This window comes from Petromyzon marinus, unplaced genomic scaffold (assembly GCF_048934315.1).
Source record: "Petromyzon marinus isolate PM22_M1 ecotype Great Lakes invasive population unplaced genomic scaffold, UKy_Petmar_22M1.pri1.0 PM_G_Scaffold_173, whole genome shotgun sequence".
NCBI classification, from domain to species: domain Eukaryota; kingdom Metazoa; phylum Chordata; class Hyperoartia; order Petromyzontiformes; family Petromyzontidae; genus Petromyzon; species Petromyzon marinus.
Window position 1 is genome coordinate 206,815 of NW_027422732.1, and position 24,122 is coordinate 230,936.

At 49.6% G+C, this 24,122-nt stretch overlaps 1 protein-coding gene across 3 annotated transcripts in view; it reads left to right on the forward strand.

The window, feature by feature from the left end:
• Nucleotides 1-24,122, forward strand: part of LOC142911199 (hydroxylysine kinase-like) — a 34,480-nt gene that overhangs the window by 2,243 nt on the left and 8,115 nt on the right. The window contains exons 2-5 of one of the 3 annotated variants that reach the window (XM_076060300.1): nucleotides 1,923-2,061; nucleotides 12,333-12,447; nucleotides 15,987-16,313; nucleotides 19,319-19,461. In XM_076060300.1, the coding sequence (XP_075916415.1) occupies nucleotides 16,259-16,313; nucleotides 19,319-19,461 (198 nt within the window). In that variant the 5' untranslated portion in view covers nucleotides 1,923-2,061; nucleotides 12,333-12,447; nucleotides 15,987-16,258. The remainder of the gene's footprint in view (nucleotides 1-1,922; nucleotides 2,062-12,332; nucleotides 12,448-15,986; nucleotides 16,314-19,318; nucleotides 19,462-24,122) is intronic. The other 2 variants (XM_076060299.1, XM_076060301.1) reach the window with 2 other exon arrangements.

Below are 24,122 nucleotides of genomic sequence, written 5' to 3' on the forward strand. Positions count from 1 at the left end.
TACAGAATCCCACGTCAGAGAATGAGGCTTACCGCAGCCTTCGCTCGGAGGTTCGGAGAGCCGTGAGGCGCTGCAAGGATGGGTGGTGGTCGCGGGTTGCTGAGGAGATGGAGTCTGCCTCAGTGGCCCGTGATCACAAATCTCTATTTAACTCCATCAAAAAAGTAACCTGCAGCACCACACCTATTACCATCATTAGGGGAAAAAACGGTGATCCAATCTCCGACCCCCAGGAACAGGTTTGCAGATTTGCTGAGCATTTCTGTGAGGTCCTGGGGGAGGGAAAATACCTCAGCCAGGAAAACATCGTGGCACAAAGTGAGGATGACCCTGCTAAGGCTGCGGTGCCTCAAATATTGGAAGAAGTCACCCCCTGTGAGTGGCTGGCTGAGGTGCCATCTGTTGAGGAAGTACTGAGGGCGATCCGGAGTCTGAGACCAGTAAAGGCAGCAGGCAGAGATGATCTCCCAAGTGAAATGCTGAGGGAGGGTGGCGTTTGTGCACAGACTGCCCTATATGACATCATAACAACAGTCTGGACCACTGGACGGGTTCCGCAGGATTGGAAGGATTCCCTGGTGGTCCCCCTCTTTAAGAAGGGGGACCGCACAGACTGTAACAACTACAGGGGCATCTCAATCCTCAGTGTGCCGGGAAAGGTCCTGGCAAGGATTATTCAGCATCGCCTTGCCAGGCACGCTGAGGAGAGGCTTGCGGAGCCCCAATGCGGCTTCAGGAAAGGGCGGTCCTGCACAGATGCCATATTTTCTGTCCGTCTGCTACAGCAGAGATGTAGGGAATTCCAACAAGACCTACATTTCTGCTTTATTGACCTGGTCAAGGCCTATGATACCATCAGTAGGCCTGGGCTCTGGGTCGTTCTTCGTGCTTTTGGAGTACCTGACCCTCTGCTCACGATCATTAAGGACCTTCATGATGGTGAGCGGGCCCGGGTAAACTACGTGGCCGGGAGTCAGAGCCATTCCCTGTACACCTTGAGGTGCGACAGGGGCAAGTGCTGTTAAGTGCTGTTAGCGAGTAGCAGCACCTATGAAGGCTACCGGCACTGTGGCACACGAGGGGGCGGGTGGCCAGCACCAGGCCCGGCCGCCTTTGTCTCCCCCAGTGCTAGCGATGTGCACCGCTCTACTACACCGCTACACCGGCTACTTATTTGCGGCTGAGTCGAACTGGGGGAGGCCCAGGACCGGTTCAGATAACGGCCGTCACTGGGTGTGGGTTGAGTCGCGAGCGGGAGACAAACTCCCCAAACACCACCACCACCGAGAGAGAGGGGGGGGGCACAGGGGGGTGAATGAGAGGGGGGCCCCAGGGGGTGAATGAGAGGGGGAACCCAGGGGGTGAATGAGAGGGGGTGGGGACCCCAGGGGGGTGAATGAGAGGGGACCCCAGGGGGGTGAATGAGAGGGGACTCCAGGGGGTGAATGAGAGGGGGTGGGGACCCCAGGGGGGTGAATGAGAGGGGACCCCAGGGGGTGAATGAGAGGGGACCCCAGGGGGGTGAATGAGAGGGGACCCCAGGGGGTGAATGAGAGGGGACCCCAGGGGGTGAATGAGAGGGGACCCCAGGGGGGTGAATGAGAGGGGACCCCAGGGGGTGAATGAGAGGGGACCCCAGGGGGGTGAGTGAGAGGGGACCCCAGGGGGTGAATGAGAGGGGACCCCAGGGGGTGAATGAGAGGGGACCCCAGGGGGGTGAATGAGAGGGGGTGGGGACCCAGGGGGGTGAATGAGAGGGGACCCCAGGGGGGTGAATGAGAGGGGACCCTGGGGGGTGAATGAGAGGGGACGCCAGGGGGTGAATGAGACGGGACCCCAGGGGGGTGAATGAGAGGGGCCCCAGAGCGGTGAATGAGAGGGGGGGGGACCCCCGTTACCTGAGACTGTTGCTCTGTGATCAGCGCCACCGCCGCCACCGCCAGCAGCAGCAGCAGCATCACGCGGCGCTCCATCAGCCTCACCCACGGGGTTCTCTCTTCAGTGCCACACTCACTGATGCTGCTGCTCATGGCGACATTAAGCAGGAAGTGACATTATCAGGTGACATTAAGAAGGAAGTGACATCGTCAGGCGACATTAAGAGTAAAGTGACATCATCAGGCGACATTAAAAGGGAAGTGACATTTTCAGGCGACATTAAAAGGGAAGTTACATCATCAGGCGATATTAACAGGGAAGTGACATCAGGCGACATTAAAAGGGAAGTGACATCATCAAGCGACATTAAAAGGGAAGTGACATCATCAGGCGACATTAAGAAGGAAGTGACATCATCAGGCGACATTAACAGGGAAGTGACATCATCAGGCGACATTAAAAGGGAAGTGACATCATCAGGCGACGTTAACAGGGAAGTGACATCAGGTGACATTAAAAGAGAAGTGACATCATCAGGCGACATTAAAAGGGAAGTGACATCATCAGGCGATATTAACAGGGAAGTGACATCTTCAACAGGTGACATTAAGAAGGAAGTGACATCATCAGGCGACATTAAGAGTGAAGTGACATCATCAAGCGACATTAAAAGGGAAGTGACATCATCAGGCGACATTAAAAGGGAAGTGACATCATCAGGCGACATTAAGAGGGAAGTGACATCATCAGGTGACATTAAGAAGGAAGTGACATCATCAGGCGACATTAAAAGGGAAGTGACATCATCAGGCGATATTAAGAGGGAAGTGACATCATCAGGTGACATTAAGAGGGAAGTGACATCGTCAGGCGACATTAAGAGGGAAGTGACATCATCAGGCGATATTAACATGTAAGTGACATCATCAGGCGATATTAACATGTAAGTGACTACGAGATTACGAGTTAAATGTTCTTGCTGTGGTTTTCACACCTGACGGTGATTGCTTGTGTTGCGGTCGAAACGTCTTAAGAATTTTATTGTTTTATGTTTTTATTATTTTATTGTTTCCCTTCTACGTGGTGACTTTACCGAAAGAACAAATAATATGAATCGCTGCAGTCACGAAATATTTAAATAATTAAATAGAATCACAAGAGATTGTGTTGCGTGCAAAAGAGAGTCGCGTAACCGATCACTCAGAAGTGGGACCTGCGCCTTTAGTGGCACCCCGACGTGAAACGAGCACACGGCACCAACTGTCCCCACCTGAAACGGAACGGGGTTTTACAATCGATGCACGTGCAACTAGTCTAAATGATTGTTGCGCACAGGAGTGCTTCAGGAGAGCATCAGCGAGGTTTTACTGTTCCTCCTCCACTGGAGGGGCGCAGGCTACAGCACAGCGGTTTACCACCAGGCACTCCGTAGTTTGGGTTGTGTGGACACAACATCGCAGGGCTGTGAGACTTCTTGAAGGAGGAGATGTGGCACATCAGCCTGTTGATGTTTTGATTTAAAGCTTTCCTTACTGCAGTAATTCATATTCTTAGCTCTTTCGGTAAAGTCACATTGAAGGGAAACAATAAAATATATATTGTGTTTTATATATATTTTATTGTTTCCCTTCAACGTTACTTTACCGAAAGAGCTAAGAATATGAATTACTGCAGTCACGAAAGCTTTAAATCAAGAGTCCATCTATGTTCTGAAAAGAGGAGGGGGGAGACGAAAAATTAATTTATGCTGTCTGAAAGCCACCGTAAGCGTGAATAATCAATTAAGACTTGAAATGGTTTATCAAATCCTTCCAATGATTGCTAAGCCAGAGTCCATCTTCTCGGTTTAAATTGTCTCTGTGTTTGTATATGTGGATAGCCTCATGAACAAATCTCTCATGGTAGCCAGATGGATTGCAAAGAACCTCTGTCTTGGAGAATTCAATGTCATGTGAGCCTACTGAATTATAACAGTGATCTGCCATGGCCGAGGTGTTGGTCCTACTGTGTTTAAGGTCTGCTTTGTGTTCACGAATGCGGTCCGAGACATGGCGTTTGGTTTCTCCAATGTAACTACTACCACAGAGGCAACTTAGTTTGTAGACACCAGGGTACTGTATGTCGTGATAGCGAACTAATGCGTATAACGCTCCCACATTTATAATGAACTTAGGTGGGTGACCACTTGATTCCCATGTCACAGGGCTATACCTAATACATGAAAACTTGAAATGAAACTTGAAATAACAGACTGTTGAGGCAATTGCTGTTGGCGAGTAGCAGCGTCTATGAAGGCTGGCACAGCACACGAGCAGTGCGTGGCCAACAGCAGGCCCGGCCACCAGAGACCCACAGGGACACACAGAGACCGACAGAGACACACAGAGACCCACAGAGACTCACAGAGACCGACAGAGACACACAGAGACCCAGAGACACCCACAGAGACATACAGAGACCAACAGACACACAGACACTCACAGAGACCCACAGGGACACACAGAGACCCGTAGAGACCCGTAGAGACTCATAGAGACCCATATAGACCCAGAGTGACTGAGACTCGTAGACACCCATAGAGGCTCAGGGACTCACAGAGACCAATAGAGACACCATCACCACAACCATCATCACAACCATGATCATCACCACCATCACAACCACCACCACGATCACACTGCACCAGGTACTCATTTAAAGCTATGCCGACCCATGGAAAGCGGTTTAAATATTCGGCACCGTTATTGGTTGTGAGTGGAGAGGAATTGAACTCTGTTCACTGGGTTCGCAACACAGCGTTGCAAGCCACCACACTGCCGCTCCCCATTAGGACGACGCGCACGGCATTGACAACCTTGATGCTTCCGGTTGCTTGCGATGAAGTGACCGGTTGGCTCAGCCTGCCAAGAGCACCGAGCTGTACCGCTGAGACCATGGGTTTGAAATTCAGGCAACTTGCTTGTGATTTTAAACCAGGTTTCTCAAGCGTATTGCATTTGGCTAAATTCCAGCTGAGAATGAAAATATCAGTTTCACTCTCTTACGTGAAACATTTTTCTCGGTGGCAGGGCGTGTGGGGAGGTGCTGCTCATGACTGTTTGGGGGGGGGGGTAGTGGTGGCACGTGGCCCCCCAATGATCCGATCAAGATCCCTCATTTCGATCGGATCATTGGGGTTTACAGTGAGGGAAAAAAAGTATTTGATCCCCTGCTGATTTTGTACGTTTGCCCACTGACAAAGAAATATAATTTTAAGAAATATAATTTTAATGGTAGGTTTATTTGAACAGTAAGAGATAGAATAACAACAACAAAATCCAGAAAAATGCATGTCAAAAATGCTATAAGTTGATTTGCATTTTAATGAGGGAAATACGTATTTGACCCCCTCTCAATCAGAAAGATTTCTGGCTCCCAGGTGTCTTTTATACAGGTAACGAGCTGAGATTAGGAGCACACTCTTAAAGGGAGTGCTCCTAATCTCAGCTCGTTACCTGTGTAGTGGGTTCCAGGACACGGAGACGGCAGAATAGAAGCAGCACTATTTATTTAAACCTTAACAAGGGTTACACTATAAGGGGTAGCGGCCCCTCCACCCGTATAACTCAGGAACACACCCCAGGCTCTCTAGCCTAAGCTCTAGGCTCCCAGTTCCTCCTGGTAGGGCTCTAAGGGAGGCTATCAGATCCGGCCCTGGTTAGGCACAGATCTCGGCACCCCGCCGACCAGACCGGCCCTTAGAAGGACTCTGACTCTGGGGCTGCACCACTGGCTTGCTGTGCCGGCCCTGAAAAGGGCAGCGGTCACAGAAGTTCCAGGGTCTCACCTAGCTGGCCTTCTTTCTTCACTGGTTGCTTCAGCCTCGGGCCCCACACTCTGCCCCGAGCTCCCTGGCTCCCCGCACATTATACCCACTGGAGCCTTAGCGGACGTTGTTGTAGCCACCAAGGTGTGGGTGAACCACACCTTCCCGTGCCATGTGTTTATTCCCCATAGCACCCCTACATCACCCCCTCCCGTGTAACCCGCAGCCGTCCCGGCTGCAACAATACTCGAACAATAAACACAACAAACCCCCACCCGTGCGTGCCTCATAAGAACGAACACCCCAATAAATAACCCAACCCACCTATACAAAATTACACTATATACACATATACATTGTACCCCCCCATCAACGCAGCAAGAAAACTTAACAGTGAACAACAAGAGTAACAAGAACCATTATTACAACAAGCGGCGCATTTTGGCACGAGTCCGTTTTGCGGGTCCATCGTAGGGGGAGGGTCGGGTCGGCCCGGCAGTGGGCACCGGCTGTGCAGGTGCACCGTCTTCCGTCACCCAGGAAGGGCAAACTCCGTCCCCACCGGGTGGCGCAGGCGCGCTGGAAGCCGTCATTCTTGAGGCGCCTGAAGGTGGAACAGTTAGCGAAGCATCAAGGGCAGGTGACGAAGACGCCGTCCGGGAGTCAGCGGACACATCACATGCTCGGCCCGTGTAATGTGGTGGAGGGACGCGCGGCACCACAAACGGCTTCAGACGCGAGGGGTGTACGTACCAGCGGCGTTTCCCCCACTGGATACGAACGCACTGCGGCCGCATAACCTTCACAATAACCACAGGGCCCCTCCAAGGCCGCAACAATTTCGCCGAGGTCGCCAACGGCACCTGAGGGCAGTGCAGCCAGGCTTGATCGCCTGGTTTCCACGCATGTGTGCGTGATTGGCGCGATCGCAACCTCTCGTTGGCCTTCTGCCGAGAGGAAGAGTTTTGGGCCACTGCCTCCCGCGCCTCGGTCAACCTCAGGATATTAAATTTAACGTGGTCGGCCAATTTAGATTTTCTGCTGGTTTCTGAGACGCGGAGCTGAGTTGCAATTGGTGGGTCAACGTCGCGACCGTACATCAAAAAGAACGGCGAGAAGCCGGTTGCCGCGTGAGGAGCCATTCTATAGGCGGCCAAAACCCCCGGAATGTGAAGGTCCCAATCGGTTTGGGAGTCACACACCTGGTGACACAACATAGATGTAAGCATCCTATGCAGCCGCTCCACCATGCCATCGGTTTGTGGGTGATAGGGGGAAGTGCGAATCTTTTTCGTACCAAGAAACGCACACACCTCGTGCAGAAGGACGCCAGAGAAGTTCTTCCCTTGGTCAGTCAGCAGCCGTTCGGGAGCACCCTTGTCGAGGACATAGCCCTGGACAAAGGCCTCGGCAACGGCTGCTGCTGACTGGTTAGCGAGAGGCCATGCCATAGGCCATCGGGTGAAATATTCCACGCCAACCTGCAGGTACTTGTTACCCCTAGGGGTCGCAGGGATGGGCCCCAATATATCGAGTGTGACGAGTTCGTTAACCCGAGAGACCGTGATAGATTGTAGCGGTGGGCAGGCGCCTTTCGCTGGTGGTTTTCGTTGGGCGCACTGAGTGCATGCACCCAGGAGGTCATCCACATCCCTTGCCATACCCGGCCAGAAGAAATCCAGCTGGAGCACGGCAAGGGTCTTGTGGGTCTCCAGGTGCAAAAGCCGCTCGTGTGCGGTCCAAACGGCCTTACCCCGCAAAGCGGATGGCACCACAAGCCTGTGACGGCAGGCCCTCCCATCCCAATGCATTAGGAGCCCCTGGAGCAGCCCGTACGAATCAATCCCCGCGACCCCCCGCACGGAACCCCCTGCGCGACGACGCAACGCGAGGAGGGATGCGTCCTCCATCTGGAGGCGCCCCCATTCCGCAATGGACAACCCCAGCAAGGAGTCCGCACCTCCCTCCCCGACAGGACCCTCAGGCAAGGGGTCCTCAGTGGCAGCAGCGAGAACCGGGATATCTAAGGGGGAGCTATCCTCTTGCGGCTTACAACGCCCCGATCCCCTGAGACAAGCGCAATCTGAGGCGGGCGGCAGGCGAGACAGCGCATCCGCATTAGTGTGCCGAGCACCCTTCCGATATGTGGTCGTGAAATCATAATCCTAAAGGATTTCGAGCCATCGGGACAATTGCCCCGAAGGCTGCGTCACCCGCAAGGCATATTGTAATGCCGCATGGTCCGTACGGACAGTGAAATGCCGACCGTACAGGTATGGGCGATACTGTTGCATAAAAAATACAATAGCCAAGAGTTCCCGACGCGTGACGCAGTATCTCTGTTCCACCGGAGACAAAACCCTACTGCCATAAGCCACGACGCGTTCCACACTACAGATCACCTGTGAGAGCACACCCCCAATGCCCGTATTGCTGGCGTCTGTATCGAGCAGGAAGGGTTCCGAAAAATCGGGGTAGCTCAATGGAGGGGCCCGCACGAGAGCGTCGCGAAGGGAACAAAAAGCGACCTCCTCCTCCTGGCCCCAGTGAAATTTCACTCCCTTCGCCGTCAGAGCGTGTAAGGGCTTAGCAATGGTCGCAAAATCCGCGACGAACCGCCGGTAATAAGACGCAAATTCAATGAAACTCCTGACCTCAGCCACCGAGGTGGGGGTTGGCCAGGAGCTGACACACTGCGTCTTTGCGGGATCGGTGGATATGCCCGAGCGGCTGACGATGTGCCCCAAATAGCGTACGGATTCCCGTAGCAGGTGGCACTTTTGTGGCTTAAATTTCAAATTCGCAGCACGCATTTTGAGGAACACGGCGCGCAAGCGCAAAAGGTGTTCGTCAAATGTCTTGTTGAACACGATGACGTCATCCAGATAGATCAAACAGACGTTCCACTGTAAGCCAGCCAAAACCAGTTCCATAAGGCGCTGAAATGTCCCCGGAGCGGAGTGTAATCCCATAGGTAACCAGTTAAATTGGAATAGGCCATGTGGTGTGCGAAACGCAGTCTTTGGCTTGGACTCATCATCCAATGGGAGTTGCCAGAATCCGGATAACAAGTCCAACGTAGAAAAAAAACGTGCGCCAGCCAGAGCATCCAGAGATTCGTCCATCCGGGGAAGTGGATACGCGTCGGCCACGGAGATCTTATTAAGGCGGCGAAAATCCACACAGAATCACAAGGACCCATCGCGCTTTTTGACAAGCACTATGGGTGCTCCCCATGGACTGGTGGAAGGGGCTATAATGTCTGCAGCCAGCATGTCATCCACTGCCGATTTGACATGATCTTTTTCGGCCGGACTTAACCGAAAAGGATTCTGGCGTACCGGGGCATTGTCACCCGTGTCAATGTGGTGATGCAACAATTTCGTGCACCCAATGTCATATTTGTGTTTACTAAAGACATCGGAAAATTCCGTCAGAAGGGTGCGTAGGCCGGCACGCTGGGAGTCGGACAGATCACTTGTGCCCGAACATAGTGCGTCCATCCAACTATCGTCCCCCTCAGAATGCGGTTGAGCCAGAGGATCGGTCCCCACATTACCCATAACCGTGTCTACCACGGGGACCGGCGTCGCGTGCGTGAGCACAGTTCCCTGAGGAACGACGGCCGTCTGTACGCCAACGTTAAGGACGAGGATAAACGGGTCATCGCTCCCCTTAACGAGCGTTTAAGCGGCCACCAGATCCAGCCCGTTTTCCCCAGCCCTCGAGGGCCCTAATAGAATTCCCTGGTCCAGAACACCAGGCACGAAAGGCCGACGCAAGCGAAGGGGCACGAGCATTTGCGCCCCGGGAGGTACACGCACCGTCCGAGTGACGAACGCTTGTATCGACGCGCACGCTGCCCTTGAGGTGACAGGGGAAGGCAGGAATGTTACCCGTTGGCCCGAGGGAAGCTCGATGCAACCCTGATCAATTAGAATTTTAATCGGCATTTTGCCCAAAAAGTCCGTCCCCAACAAGCACGGAACCGCCAGCGAGGACGAGACTAATATCGGCCCGGAGAGTTTGATATCGCCAATGCAAATTTGTGCTCGAATTTGGCCTATGATACCCAGCGAACCCCCGTTCGCTGCGTAACACGGAACGGTGACTGGGAGCAAGGGGCGGCTTTGAACGGGAAGAATATTATAAATCAAGTCTGACACAATGGTCGCCGAAGCTCCCGTATCGACGAGGATACGCACCTCGACCCCGTCAATGCGACCCGCGACCACGGACGAGCCTGCCAACGCAGCAACAATGCGGTGGGCCAATTCCGTCCACTGCCCTGGCCCGAGCACCCTCTCGACCCCGCCGCCACCCAACTAACCAATGGGCGTACCCCGAGGCCCGTACACCGAAACGCGCGAGGTGGGGACAGGTGTGTGCACAGGCTGAGCATGTGGGGTGCCGCGACTTGCCGGGTTGCGATGCGGAGGCCTGTAGGCTGGAGCGCCGTCCGACCGTCCCGGCTGTCGTTGACGAGGCGCCTGGCATTCCGCAGCCACGTGGCCCTTGCGGCCACAGTTGTAGCACGTGATGAGCACCTTGGGGTGCTCCTGGCGATCCAGTGTTGTCCCAGCCGGCCTCCCTCCGGATCTCCACTCCACCGGGCGACCCGCCGCGAAGACCTCCTCGGAGGGGGGGATGGTCGGCGTCCCAGCGCACACCGCAGCTGCGCCCTTGGGGACGAGAGGTGATCGACGCTGCGCTATCAGGTGCGCGTGGATGTGTCTTGCTGCCCGCAAGTAGCACATGTCCGCGTCGTCCTCTGCGACGATGACGATCTGTAGCTCCTGGGCCAACGCCAGGAGCGTCTCCGTCACCATCGCGTCCACCCCTTCGCCGTCCATCCGCGGGAAAGCCGCTTTTGCGAGGGCCAGGAGAGCCGTGCGATACGCCAGCGGTGGCTCCTTTTGGCCCCTGCACCGCTCGTGGAAGAGTTTGCGGCAGTCCGACGATGGCCCGTAGGCTATGGTGAGGACCTGGAGCGCCGACTGTAGCGTAGATCGCGTTGATCTGGGAGCTGTGATGAGCGTAGCAAGGGCGTCATCGTCCAGCATGGCCGGTAGCGCACTCAACGTCTCGTTGTCCATCCAGCCGGCCATCTCTTGATGAGCGAGAAAGCGGCGTTGAAAGGCCCCCCCAGTCGCCGCCGTCTGAAACGAACTCCTTCAACACCGGCAGGCGTTGTTGAAATGATGGCTTCGTCTCTGAGAGGTGCCGCGCGCCATCTCCGGCCTCCCCGCCGGTGTTGGAGGGGCTGGGGACACCCATCGGCGGTCGCGCAGGTGATGACGATGCGCCCGCCTTTTGGTCCTGACAGCGGGCGTCCGTTGGTGATGACGTCACCACCGCTGATTGGCCCACAGCGTCCACGTCGAGCTGCGACCCTCCAATCGCCGTGGCGGACACTGTCATGGCGGCAAATCCGAAATCTGGTGGCTGTGTTTCGGCGGGAATGGCCGTTGAACGGCGTTCGTCTCTCTGCCGCCTTTGCGCCCGCAGCTCCGCGCGGTTGATTTCCTCCAGCGTGGAAGCCGCGGCATACAGCAGCTCAGCCAGTCGAGAGTGAGCTGCCTGCAACCCGTCCTCCATCGGCGGCCACTCCTCCAGCGGCGGCTGCTGTTGGGGCGTCTGGGGCATCCCAGGATCGTCGGCCGCGGCCTCTGGCGCAATCCCAGGCGAGCCGTCCTCCTCCTGGGGTGCCTGTGATCGGTTTGTACTCCTTGTGTTCATTTTAAGACTACTTCTGACACCAGTTGTAGTGGGTTCCAGGACACGGCAGAATAGAAGCAGCACTATTTATTTAAACCTTAACAAGGGTTACACTAGAAGGGGTAGCGGCCCCTCCACCCGTATAACTCAGGAACACACCCCAGGCTCTCTAGCCTAAGCTCTAGGCTCCCAGTTCCTTCTGGTAGGGCTCTAAGGGAGGCTATCAGATCCGGCCCTGGTTAGGCACAGATCTCGGCACCCCGCCGACCAGACCGGCCCTTAGAAGGACTCTGACTCTGGGGCTCTGGGGCCGCACCACTGGCTTGCTGTGCCGGCCCTGAAAAGGGCAGCGGTCACAGGAGTTCCAGGGTCTCACCTAGCTGGCCTTCTTTCTTCACTGGTTGCTTCAGCCTCGGGCCCCACACTCTGCCCCGAGCTCCCTGGCTCCCCGCACTTTATACCCACTGGAGCCTTAGCGGACGTTGTTGTAGCCACCAAGGTGTGGGTGAACCACACCTTCCCGTGCCATGTGTTTATTCCCCATAGCACCCCTACACCTGTATAAAAGACACCTGTCCACAGAAGCAATCAATCAATCAGATCCCAAACTCCCCACCAGTCAACGCCCTACCTGGTTGATTGACGTTGAGAGACCACGCCCACACACGTGATCGTCTAACGTGGTCGATTCCCACGTCTACACAGTCGGAATCGATTAATGAAGGTTCATTTTAGACCACTGTTGATTCCCATGTTATCCCAATACAAATCGATTTTTTTTAGCCTAAGCCACAATTAATCGATTCCAATGTTATCCCAAAGGAAATCGACTCATACATCCGTAACTCTACTATAATCGATTCCTAATGTTATCCCATTAGGAATCGGCACGAGTATAGTTAATCGAAATTTAAATCGATTTTCTCTGCAGGTGACTTGGCGTGGAGTGAATGGGGATGCGGAACTCTTCGTCCTGCACCTCGTCACGTGGTGAAGCAGCCTCGTCACGTGGTGCAGCAGCCTCGTCACGTGGTGCAGCAGCCACGGTGAGCCGAGCCGATCGACATCGGGTGCCAGGTTGTGGTGGACGTGGGGAGCGGTGGTGCAGTGGTTAGCGCACTGTGTGTGTGTGGGGAGCGGTGGTGCAGTGGTTAGCGCACTGTGTGTGTGTGGAGCGGTGGTGCAGTGGTTAACGCACTGTGTGTGTAGTGGAGAGCGGTGGTGCAGTGGTTAGCGCACTGTGTGTGTAGTGGGGAGCGGTGGTGCAGTGGTTAGCGCACTGTGTGTGTGTGGGGAGCGGTGGTGCAGTGGTTGGCGCACTGTGTGTGTGTGGGGAGCGGTGGTGCAGTGGTTAGCGCACCGTGTGTGTGTGGGGAGCGGTGGTGCAGTGGTTAGCGCACTGTGTGTGTAGTGGGGAGCGGTGGTGCAGTGGTTAGCGCACTGTGTGTGTGTGGGGAGCGGTGGTGCAGTGGTTAGCGCACTGTGTGTGTGTGGGGAGCGGTGGTGCAGTGGTTAACGCACTGTGTGTGTGTGGGGAGCGGTGGTGCAGTGGTTAGCACACTGTGTGTATGTGGGGAGCGGTGGTGCAGTGTTTAGCGCACCGTGTGTGTGGGGAGCGGTGGTACAGTGGTTAGCGCACTTTGTGAGTGAGTGTGGGGAGCGGTGGTGCAGTGGTTAGCACACTGCGTGTGTGTGGGGAGCGGTGGTGCAGTGGTTAGCACACTGTGTGTGTGTGGAGCGGTGGTGCAGTGGTTAGCGCACTGCGTGTGTGTGGGGTGCGGTGGTGCAGTGGTTAGTGCACTGTGTGAGTGAGTGTGGGGAGCGGTGGTGCAGTGGTTAGCACACTGTGTGTGTGTGGGGAGCGGTGGTGCAGTGGTTAGCTCACTGTGTGAGTGTGTGTTGAGTTTGTGTGCGTTGGGGTGGTAGCTGTGAACACAGTGGGGACTGTGGTTAGTAGTGAGTAGTACATTATTATACAGCAGTGCCTTAAACTTGTTATTAGATTCAAGTATAACGTTGCAATGACTATTGTTTGCTAAACATAACTTAACATTTTTAATGACTGAGTTGAGTTTATGCGTGCGCTGGGGTGGTAGCTGTGAACACAGTGGGGACTGTCTGTGTACTCAGTAGTGAGTAGTTCATTATTATACAGCAGTGCATCTCATACACACACACACATCTCATACACACACACATCTCATACACACACACATCTCATACACACACACGCATCTCATACACACACACACATCTCATACACACACACACACATCTCATACACACATGCATCTCATACACACACACACATCTCATACACACACACGCATCTCATACACACACACACTCGCATGCATCTCATACACACACACAAAGACAAAGACCCCCGTATAGCCTCAACAGACTCGGGGCAATGGCTGGGAGCCAACACCTATGAAGGCCGGCCCAGCACACGATGGGGTGGGTGGCCAAACACCACGCCCGGCCGCATTTGTCTCCCAAGTGGCGATGTTCACACCCTGCACCAAGTACTCATTTAAGGCTGAGTTGACTTCAAAGACGGAAACAGGAATACTTCTTCACAATTATGGCAAATCGCCTGATGAAGCTGGTTGTAATAATCAGTGAAACGTCATACTCTAATGGTAAATGTTCTGGGTTTACTATCCAATACACCAGTGTGCTGAAGCAGTAACTAATTGGCACGTTTTGTTTACGTGAAATATGCTCTGACTTTAACATAGCTATTTCTGTGACCAGTTACAAGCTAATCACTCAGCTATTTCAATGCTAAATTCTATGCTAATTCCTTTGTCAAGGGGTACCTCTGCAGATGTGTATACTTTAACTTAGCTATTTCAATGAGCCATTTCAATGCTAAATTATATGCGAATTCCTTTGTCAAGGCGCTTTGTGTTTTTCTTCTCACACAGCTTAAAGGTCGTGATCTAAGCGTGGCTTCTCTCACTCCAGCGCTGTCCTCCAGACAGTCTCGTCCCTTCACCTGATGAAGGCCGCTTGTGTTGTGGCCGAAACGTCGTGATTTTTTGTTATTTTATTTTCACCTACGTGACTTTACCCAATAGAACCAAAGAGTATATTTTATACTTTTTGCATTGTTTACAGTCTGGAAGCTACCCACATGGGAAATTTAAAGTTGTTGCATGTCGGGAAGTATGCTAAACATTTCGAACAGACACACATAATCACAAATTTCCCTTTTATATATACAGACGAAGGGGTGGGTGACAGCACCACGCCCGGCCGCCTTTGTGTCCCCAGTGGCGATGTTCACACACCACAGCAATTACTCGTTTTAGGCTGAGTCGATCTAGGGGAGGCCCAGGAGCGGTTGAAATAATCGTCACCGGTGGTGGCAGTGAGCGGGAATTGAACTCGGGTTGCCGGGTTCGTAGCGCAGTGCGCTAACCACTACACTAATTCGTTACGCTTCCACATGCGTGGATCACGTGACAGATTTGACGTCACAGCTCACTTGCCGTGCAAAAAAATGCATTATTGAGCTCCCCCCCCCCCTCCTCCCCCCAGAAAAAACACAAAAGTGTATTTTAATATTTTTTGCGTGGTGTACAGTCTGGAAAGTACCCACATGGCAAATTTCAAGTTTGTTGCATGTCGGGAAGTACGCTAAACATTTTTAACAGACACACATAATCACAACTTTGCCTTTTACATATGTATGGAGATAATTTCGGCCAGGGCTGCCCTGTGTCAGCGACTCTGAAAAACCTGCTGACACCCGGCACACCACGTCCCGTGTGTACCTTTCGCTATCGCCGTGGCTACCGGGGCTGTGCTGCCCACTCCACTTTGCACCAGCGACCCGGAAAATATTCAGTGACAGATTAAGCCCTGATTATTATTCACACAATTACACATCCAGTGGAATTTGAACACGTGATTTTGTGCTTACGGGACAAGGTGTTTACTCGGTGGGCCATAGCTGCAGCTCCCCAATGCTGCATAAACCCATGGTTCTTGTTATAATTCCAGTTACAGTAATGCTACTTTATCAGGCACTGGCTGTATTTCCACTGAAATACACAAGGAGAATTCTCTGTTATTACGAATCTTATATCTGACATGTTTAAGTGGTGCTTTTCTGTTCGGTGAAATGTGTTGCTATTAAATGTGATGCGAGCAAAGAGACGTGTTTATTGATCGCTGATCGATCGATTGACTTCATGGCCAAGCGGTAGCGCGTTGCAGATGTTTGTGGTACGAGTCCCACGACCGCCCCGGTTAACGCTGTGGGTGTATGAACTGTAAATATTGCGCACTGTCTGCTTCACAGTCGGATGCTAAAGATCTCGGAGATGTAATTTAAATAAGTAGTATGCCACGTGTGTCGGCACAACTCTGTAAATGCGACAACTACTGTGGGCTGTCCGTGAAGCGTAGCGCCTCCAGGGTGTAGCCTCGTGTGTACTCTGAGCTTGTTTCGCACCGTACGTAGCCAACCGTGCTCATCGGAGGCGCCTTGCGCTGCACGAATGGAGCGAACGCCAACGTGCACTCGCAAAACCCAAAAGCTTTTTGATTGCCCTCGTTTTGTCCGTTGAAGACGATGCAAGCCGCGCCGCAGGACGATGGCCGCGAGCACGAGAAGCCGTGCCTCAGCGAGTCCCGCGCGGCGGAGCTGGTGGAGCGCCTCTACGGGGTGAGCGTGGCGGGGGTGAGCCCGCTGGCGAGCTACGTCGACCAGAACTACCGCGTGCTGGCGCGCGACGGTCGCCAGTTCGTGCTCAAGGTCACCAACACGTGGGACAGCCAGCGGCCGCAGATGCTCGAGGTGCAGATGGCTATGATGAGGTTCCTGCGGGAGAGGGGCTTCCCATGCAGGAGGTGGTGGACAACATCAGCGGGAAGATCATGTCGCTCGAGAGCATCGGTGAGCTGCGCCTGCGTGGGTCCCGGGAGCAGAGACATTGGAGAAGAGATGTACATAATACTAAATCTTGTTCTACTTGATGTGCGTCTCCATCTCCCTTTGTCTCCCCCTACATGCTAAGGCCTCGGCACAGAGACCCTATCTCTCTGTGCTCCGTACGTTGTGTCTCTCTTTGTGTCTCTGTGTGAACTCCCTTCTACTTAGGTGTCTGTATATATATCTGCGGTTCTATGTTTCCTCTCTCTCTCTTAAATTTAGCTCTTCTATGCCTGATGATGATTGCTTGCGTTGCAATCGAAACGTCGTATGCTATTATGTAATTTTATTATTATTTCTTATTTCTACGTGACTTTACTGAAAAAAACCAGAGTCATTCCTGCAGTCACGAAAGTGACAAATCAAGTTTAATAGATGTACAGTGCAGTACAATTGATTTTGCTGCAACTGAACTCTGGCCCCCACAACATAGCACCACGCAGCAGCCTGTGATGCCTGTTTAATGCACGATTGTCACCCATAGAAGCCCTAATCCAGGCTCAACCTGCTTAGCTTTCAGATCTTATGATAGGGCACATTCCAGGTGATTTAGTCATAGGCTGATAGTAATCATACGAACACAGCATTGGTTTATACTTGCAAAGACAACGATCAATATCCGAGCATGAGGCGGTGGTATAATACTGGGTCGCACTCCACTGACGATAAGTGATGTAAAAGGATCATACTTTTTAGTTTTTGTGAGGTTGGTGGATGTAACGCACTGCTTGTTGGTACTGGCCCAAGGTCCACATTGTGATATTTTGTAAATTCTTCATATATATTAAAAAAACAATGTTTGGTGTGTGGGATGAAACTGGAATGACTGCTCACAGCAAAGCCACACGGACGAGACGATAACATCTGTGGTGAGAGATCAGAAGCACACTTGCTGTTTTCTCATCTACTGACCTGCAGGTTGGTAGATATAATGTTTGTACAGTTCACCGACGCCGCCATTCGCCAACTGCACAGTGTGTTCCACCTCCCCACACCTCCGATGAGCACGGTTGGCTACGTACGTATGGTGCGAAAGAATTTCAACATACTTACAAAACCTAAATCGTAATTTTTGTTTCTGCTTATCTTCCCACGAGACCCTGAGAAGCAAACGTCAAACTCTTTGCATCGAGTTCCGGATTGGCTGACAAGGGGAACACGTCAAACCAAAACCATGTATTACATGAACAAGCATAGACGGGAAAGATATGTCACAAGCGATATATTGTAGAGATATGAGAGAGATTTATTCATGATAAAGGTTTTTGGGTGAGATCGCGTTATTTATAAATGTGTCATAACCCTCCACCACCCGACATAGCCAAACAGTAAAAAAATGTGTCACGTTGACAACAGACAAAATAGTTCACTACTTTAGCCCACCGGTGTGATGAAGAGTGAATCCACAACATTTACAATATTTGAATACGACGTTTCGCTGGTAATTACATCCAGCATCATCAGGCAATTCGCCAGAATGGTGAAGCCCTCACTTGCTCCTGGTCTTAAATAGAGCAGCAGGGTCATGTCATCATTTAACTCATTCAGAGAGAGATTTAATCAGAAATATGATATTTATATGGAAGAGATAGGAGAAAGATCTATCCGCAAGAGGAGAGATTTAGAGAAATGCAAACATGTCGATACAGAGCTTATCTCTCCCCCACACCCACTTCGACCTGCATCGCATCACTTCTATTAATATTATTATTATTGTAATCATCATCGTTACACTTGTTTTCACAGCAGAGCCTCACTGAATATCGGGAGGGTCTTGTCAAACTTTTCAGTTGGGGGGCGGGCGTGGGGGCGACGGTTGTCGTGTGTAATTTCAAGTGAGTATTGCTGACTGAGACATGTACTTAATTAGTTCCTGTAAGGCGTGGCGGGATAGTTGTCCTGTAGACCAGAATGAATTAATTTTGGTGGTTCGGGCTTGGCCCACGGGCTGTAGTTGGGACAACACTGGGCTGCTAAACATTTGTAAAGCAAAGTGCTTCATAGCTCATCAGATTCCTCCAGTAAAAGTACATATTCTGATTATAATGCCTGGGCTAGCAGCGCTCCTTTAAACCCAGGCTCGGGGTTCATCGCGTGAGCTGACATCACCGCCCAACGCCGTGTTTGGAATGCGAAGATCACGGAAAGCCGCTGACCCTTATATTTACGTGATGGAACGAGCGATAAAAGTCGCCTCCTGATGCAGATGGGCCCCCATTCACCCTGCTCCTAAGTAATTTGCTCAAGCTGAACCCAGGGAATTCAGCTAGACTCGTGTGCTGACGTATCCATTCTGGCCCGAACCTGGGCGAATTGCCCGCGGTTCCGGTCAGCGTGCGCTAAGGCACGAGGGTTGCATGCCACGTTGCAACTTTGGCCGATGCCTTACGCATGGGTGTGGCGAGGTATTATTCCTCTCAAATGCTTTATTTAGCTATAGCGGTTTAGACAACAAGGCCATATAGGAATGCGAATTTCGGAATGCGTTCGTGTTATTAATTTCTGCGTTAATAGTACCGTGAAAGAAAGTCATGAGAAAAAAATCACTCCAATTTACTATTTTTTTTGGGGGGGGGGGGGGGAACAGAAATACTCGTTTCAAGTTGCTTGAGAGATTGGCGTTTTAAAGACTACACGAATTTTATGTGCGTTATATATCGGACTTGGCACGTTCATTATTGTTATTAACCATTTAATGCTGAGCAGCAAATTGTCGCTTAATTTCCTAAAAAAAGAATAGTAGCCTTGGCTATCAGTTGAGCAATTCATTAGAGACCCTGTGTAGTATAGCACGTGGGTAATGAACACAGGGCGCAAAGTGGTGAGTTGACACTTTGGCCAGACCTTGGAGGTTCCGATATCAGCTTCCGAACAGCTTTTTATGTTCCAGCAAAAGGAAGCGACGGTGAGATTTCACTAACCGTGGTGACCTCTTGACCTCGGTGGCGACTCCTGCTGTGAATTCTCAGACTGCGGCGAAGGAGAGAAGGAGTTCAACGTGCGGCTGCTCACGAACCTGCCCGGCGTGCTGCTGTCCAGGGTGCTGGTGGATGGCAGCCTGTACTACCAGGTGGGCAAGCTGGCAGCGAGCATCCACCAAGCCCTGCAGCAGGTACGAGCGCACGAGCGCCTCTTGACAGGTGACGTGAGACTGCAGGGATTCATATTCTTGTTGCTTTCGGTAAAGTCACCACGTAGAGGGGGAAACAATAAAATAATAAAAAATATAAAACAATAAAATTCTCACGACGTTTCGACTGCAACACAAGCAATCGTCATCAGGTGTGAAAACCACAACAAGGAAATTTGAAAAAAAAAATTATTGCTGTGGTTTTCACGCCTGATGATGATTGCTTGTGTTGCAGTCGAAACGTGAAAATTCTATTGTTTATATTTGTTTTATTTTATTGTTTCCCTTCTACGTGACTTTACCGAAAGAAACAAGAATATGAGAATATTCGCCAAAGTAAAAAGCCAAAAAAGAAATAACTCGCAAATTACTTCATTGGGAAATGCGGAGCGATAGTTTCCCCAACCCCTTACTGCGACAATCTTCAAAAAAAACTCTTGAGTTTCGGCGAGCCTTTTCTCTCGGTAAGCAAGTGTAATGTGACGTAACGAGCCCACTTGCTCGGAACGTACGCAGCTGTTCATAATTAGCAACGTGAGAGTCCTTCCAAGTGATCGAATGACTGGTTTTCAAGCGGCGTATTTTTGGTTTAACATGTAGGCTTTCGAGACCAATATTATTCATAATAAAGGTTTTTGGGTTAGATCGCGTTTATTTATAAATGTGTCGTAACCCTCCACTACCCGACACGGCCAATCAGCAAAAAAAGTGTCACGTTGACAAAAAGACAAATAATTCACTACTTTAGCCCACCGGTGTGTTGAAGAGTGAATCCACATTTACAGTTTGAGTACGACGTTTCACTGGTAATTACATCCAGCATCATCGGGCAATTCTCCAGAATGGTAAAGCCCTCGCTTGCTCCCGGTTTTATATAGAGCAGCAGGGTGACGTCATCACTTAACTCATATCAGCTTCAGTGATTAGAGGCGGAGGGGGGGGTATTGTAATTATATAATCGATTAGTAATCAGTCATTGGTTATGATTAGTAATGAGTTGTAGATTAGTAATTCTTTCCATCAAAATGTAATGTGTATTATTTAATAATATGCTTCCAGGCCGCACTAAGCCTGTAGCTGTCAGAGCGATTAAAGTTATTCTTGTTCCTCTCAATTTCAATGGATTCTCAAATTAGTCTTTGCCAGTAATAATTAGTTTTACACACCACTGCAACGTTGTCAAAGTCAATTCAGTGTCCTTGTTGACAAGCATGTTCTGCCACTGCCGACAGTTGTGTTTGAGATAATTTAATATTTCTCTGATGTTCTTTTAGTCTTACGCTGATGTTACGTCCCGTCTGTCCAATGTAGCAGCTGCCACATAAACAATGAATCCGATATACACCTTCTGTTGATAATTTAGGTAATGCGTCTTTAGTCCCAGATGCTAGTTTTTTTTATTTTGTGTACTGTACCAAATCTTGCTTTTGCAAAACACGGGCTAATTTGTCAGTTACTCCCGAGATATATGGATTTTTTATTGTTTTAACAATCTGGTCGCTTTCAGCAGTATTGCTTTGCAATCGTGATTTGGCATTCAGTGCTCTGTTAATTTGAGCATTATTGTAGCCATTCTGTCATAGTGCGTCTTTAACGTGGTTAACCTCTCTCACTAGACTCTCACCATCTGACACTGTTTTAGCCCGATGTATGAGCGTCTTGATAAGAGAGGATTTCTGAGCTGGATGATGATGTGATTCTGCATTCAGATAGGTATCAGTGTGCGTTTGCTTTCTGTAAACGCTGTGTGTTATTTTACCGTTTAGGCCATGTCCAAGCAAAATATCTAGGAATGGGAGTGTGTTATTCACCTCCATTTCCATGGTGAATTGGATGGCCGGGTTTTGTGCATTGAGATGATTTAGAAAATCATTCAGTGTATCTTTAGCATGTGGCCAGACAACCAAAGTGTCACCCACATATCTAAACCAAAAGGATGGTTTTAATGTGCTCGAGGCAAGTGCTCTTATTTCAAAGTTTTCCATGTACAAATTTGCTGTAGCAGGGGATAAAGAAGAACCCATTGCTGCTCATTCCTTTTGTTTAAAGAAATTCCCTCTCCATAAGAAGTAAGTGTTATTTAAACAATGGCCAGCAAGTTTCGGAATATCTTTTGGTAAACCGGTATTCTTTACTAGTGTATCAAGTAATTTAAGCGATTCGTCCACTGGAACCTTAGTGAATAGAGAAATCACATCAAAACTTACCAGAATATCATCAGGAGTAAGTTTAATATCTTTAAGCACATTCACAAGATGTTCTGAATTTATTTTTTTATGAATGAAGATGTCCTACCGATGTAGGGCTGTATTTGTTGGGTTATATATTTTGCTAATTGATATGTGGCAGAGCCAATTGTACTGACTATGGGTCGTAATGGGATGCCGATTTTATGAATCTTTGGTAGCCCATAGATTCTAGGTGGTTTTGAGGCCCTTGGCTTAATTTGGTATTGCTCATTTTTAGGGATTAATGAATTTGCAATTATTGCAGTGGTCTTACGTTCTAAAGTATTAGTTGGATCTCGTTTAATTTTAATGTAGGTACTTTCCTCTAGTAAATTTCTAATTTTATTATCATAATCGGCTCGTGACATCACTACAGTAGTGCGGCCTTTATCAGCTGCTAGGATTTGGATATCCTTGTTTACACGCAGCTCTCTTAAGGCTTTTGCCTCGTTAGAGCTAATATTTACTTTTGGAACTTTGCTATTCTCAATTATTTTAGCAATCTCATGTCTAGTCATCTCTGCCTCATTATGTGGAAGGAGTCTAACTGCTGATTCTACCTCAGCAATTATCTCATCCACTGGAATTGTGTGTGGGGTAACGGCAAAGTTAAGGCCTTTAGAAAGGATAGAGACCATGTCACCGGTTAATACAGTGTTAGTCAAGTTCAGTACGGTTTTGTTTTTAAATTTTTGGTTTTCAGTAGGGATTTGTTTATTATGTAGTCTAGAAAATGTATTAATTTGGTTAGTTTTTGTTAGTTTAAACACATTATGAGCCGATTGTTGTGTTATGTTATCGATTATATTCCAATAATGCATAGATACACTATTGCTTATATCTAAGTGTAACTGCTTTAGCGATTCCGAAATGTAAGATAATTCACTCCTATTGTGCTGTATTCTCTCTATTAATAATAATTCGCTAGCTTTGTGTAGTATTTGGTTAGCTTTAGAAGACTTTATGTGATGTGTTATTTTAACTGCGTTTGGTATTACCTTTGAATCTCTGCACCTTTTGAGGAACGCCAGTGAAGATATCAATTTCATCCGCTTAATGCGGAGCTTCTCCAATTTTCTGGTTTTAAGAAAAGTATCCTCCCCATAGAAGTTAGTCAGTTTAACATGTAGGCTTTCGCGACCAATATTATTCATAATAAAGGTTTTTGGGTTAGATCGCGTTTATTTATAAATGTGTCGTAACCCTCCACCACCGGACACGGCCAATCAGCAAAAAAAGTGTCACGTTGACAAAAAGACAAATAATTCACTACTTTAGCCCACCGGTGTGTTGAAGAGTGAATCCACATTTACAGTTTGAGTACGACGTTTCGCTGGTAAATACATCCAGCATCATCGGGCAATTCGCCAGAATGGTAAAGCCCTCGCTTGCTCCCGGTTTTATATAGAGCAGCAGGGTGACGTCATCACTTAACTCATATCAGCTTCAGTGATTAGAGGCGGAGGGGGGGGTATTGTAATTATATAATCGATTAGTAATCAGTCATTGGTTATGATTAGTAATGAGTTGTAGATTAGTAATTCTTTCCATCAAAATGTAATGTGTATTATTTAATAATATGCTTCCAGGCCGCACTAAGCCTGTAGCTGTCAGAGCGATTAAAGTTATTCTTGTTCCTCTCAATTTCAATGGATTCTCAAATTAGTCTTTGCCAGTAATAATTAGTTTTACACACCACTGCAACGTTGTCAAAGTCAATTCAGTGTCCTTGTTGACAAGCATGTTCTGCCACTGCCGACAGTTGTGTTTGAGATAATTTAATATTTCTCTGATGTTCTTTTAGTCTTACGCTGATGTTACGTCCCGTCTGTCCAATGTAGCAGCTGCCACATAAACAATGAATCCGATATACACCTTCTGTTGATAATTTAGGTAATGCGTCTTTAGTCCCAGATGCTAGTTTTTTTTATTTTGTGTACTGTACCAAATCTTGCTTTTGCAAAACACGGGCTAATTTGTCAGTTACTCCCGAGATATATGGATTTTTTATTGTTTTAACAATCTGGTCGCTTTCAGCAGTATTGCTTTGCAATCGTGATTTGGCATTCAGTGCTCTGTTAATTTGAGCATTATTGTAGCCATTCTGTCATAGTGCGTCTTTAACGTGGTTAACCTCTCTCACTAGACTCTCACCATCTGACACTGTTTTAGCCCGATGTATGAGCGTCTTGATAAGAGAGGATTTCTGAGCTGGATGATGATGTGATTCTGCATTCAGATAGGTATCAGTGTGCGTTTGCTTTCTGTAAACGCTGTGTGTTATTTTACCGTTTAGGCCATGTCCAAGCAAAATATCTAGGAATGGGAGTGTGTTATTCACCTCCATTTCCATGGTGAATTGGATGGCCGGGTTTTGTGCATTGAGATGATTTAGAAAATCATTCAGTGTATCTT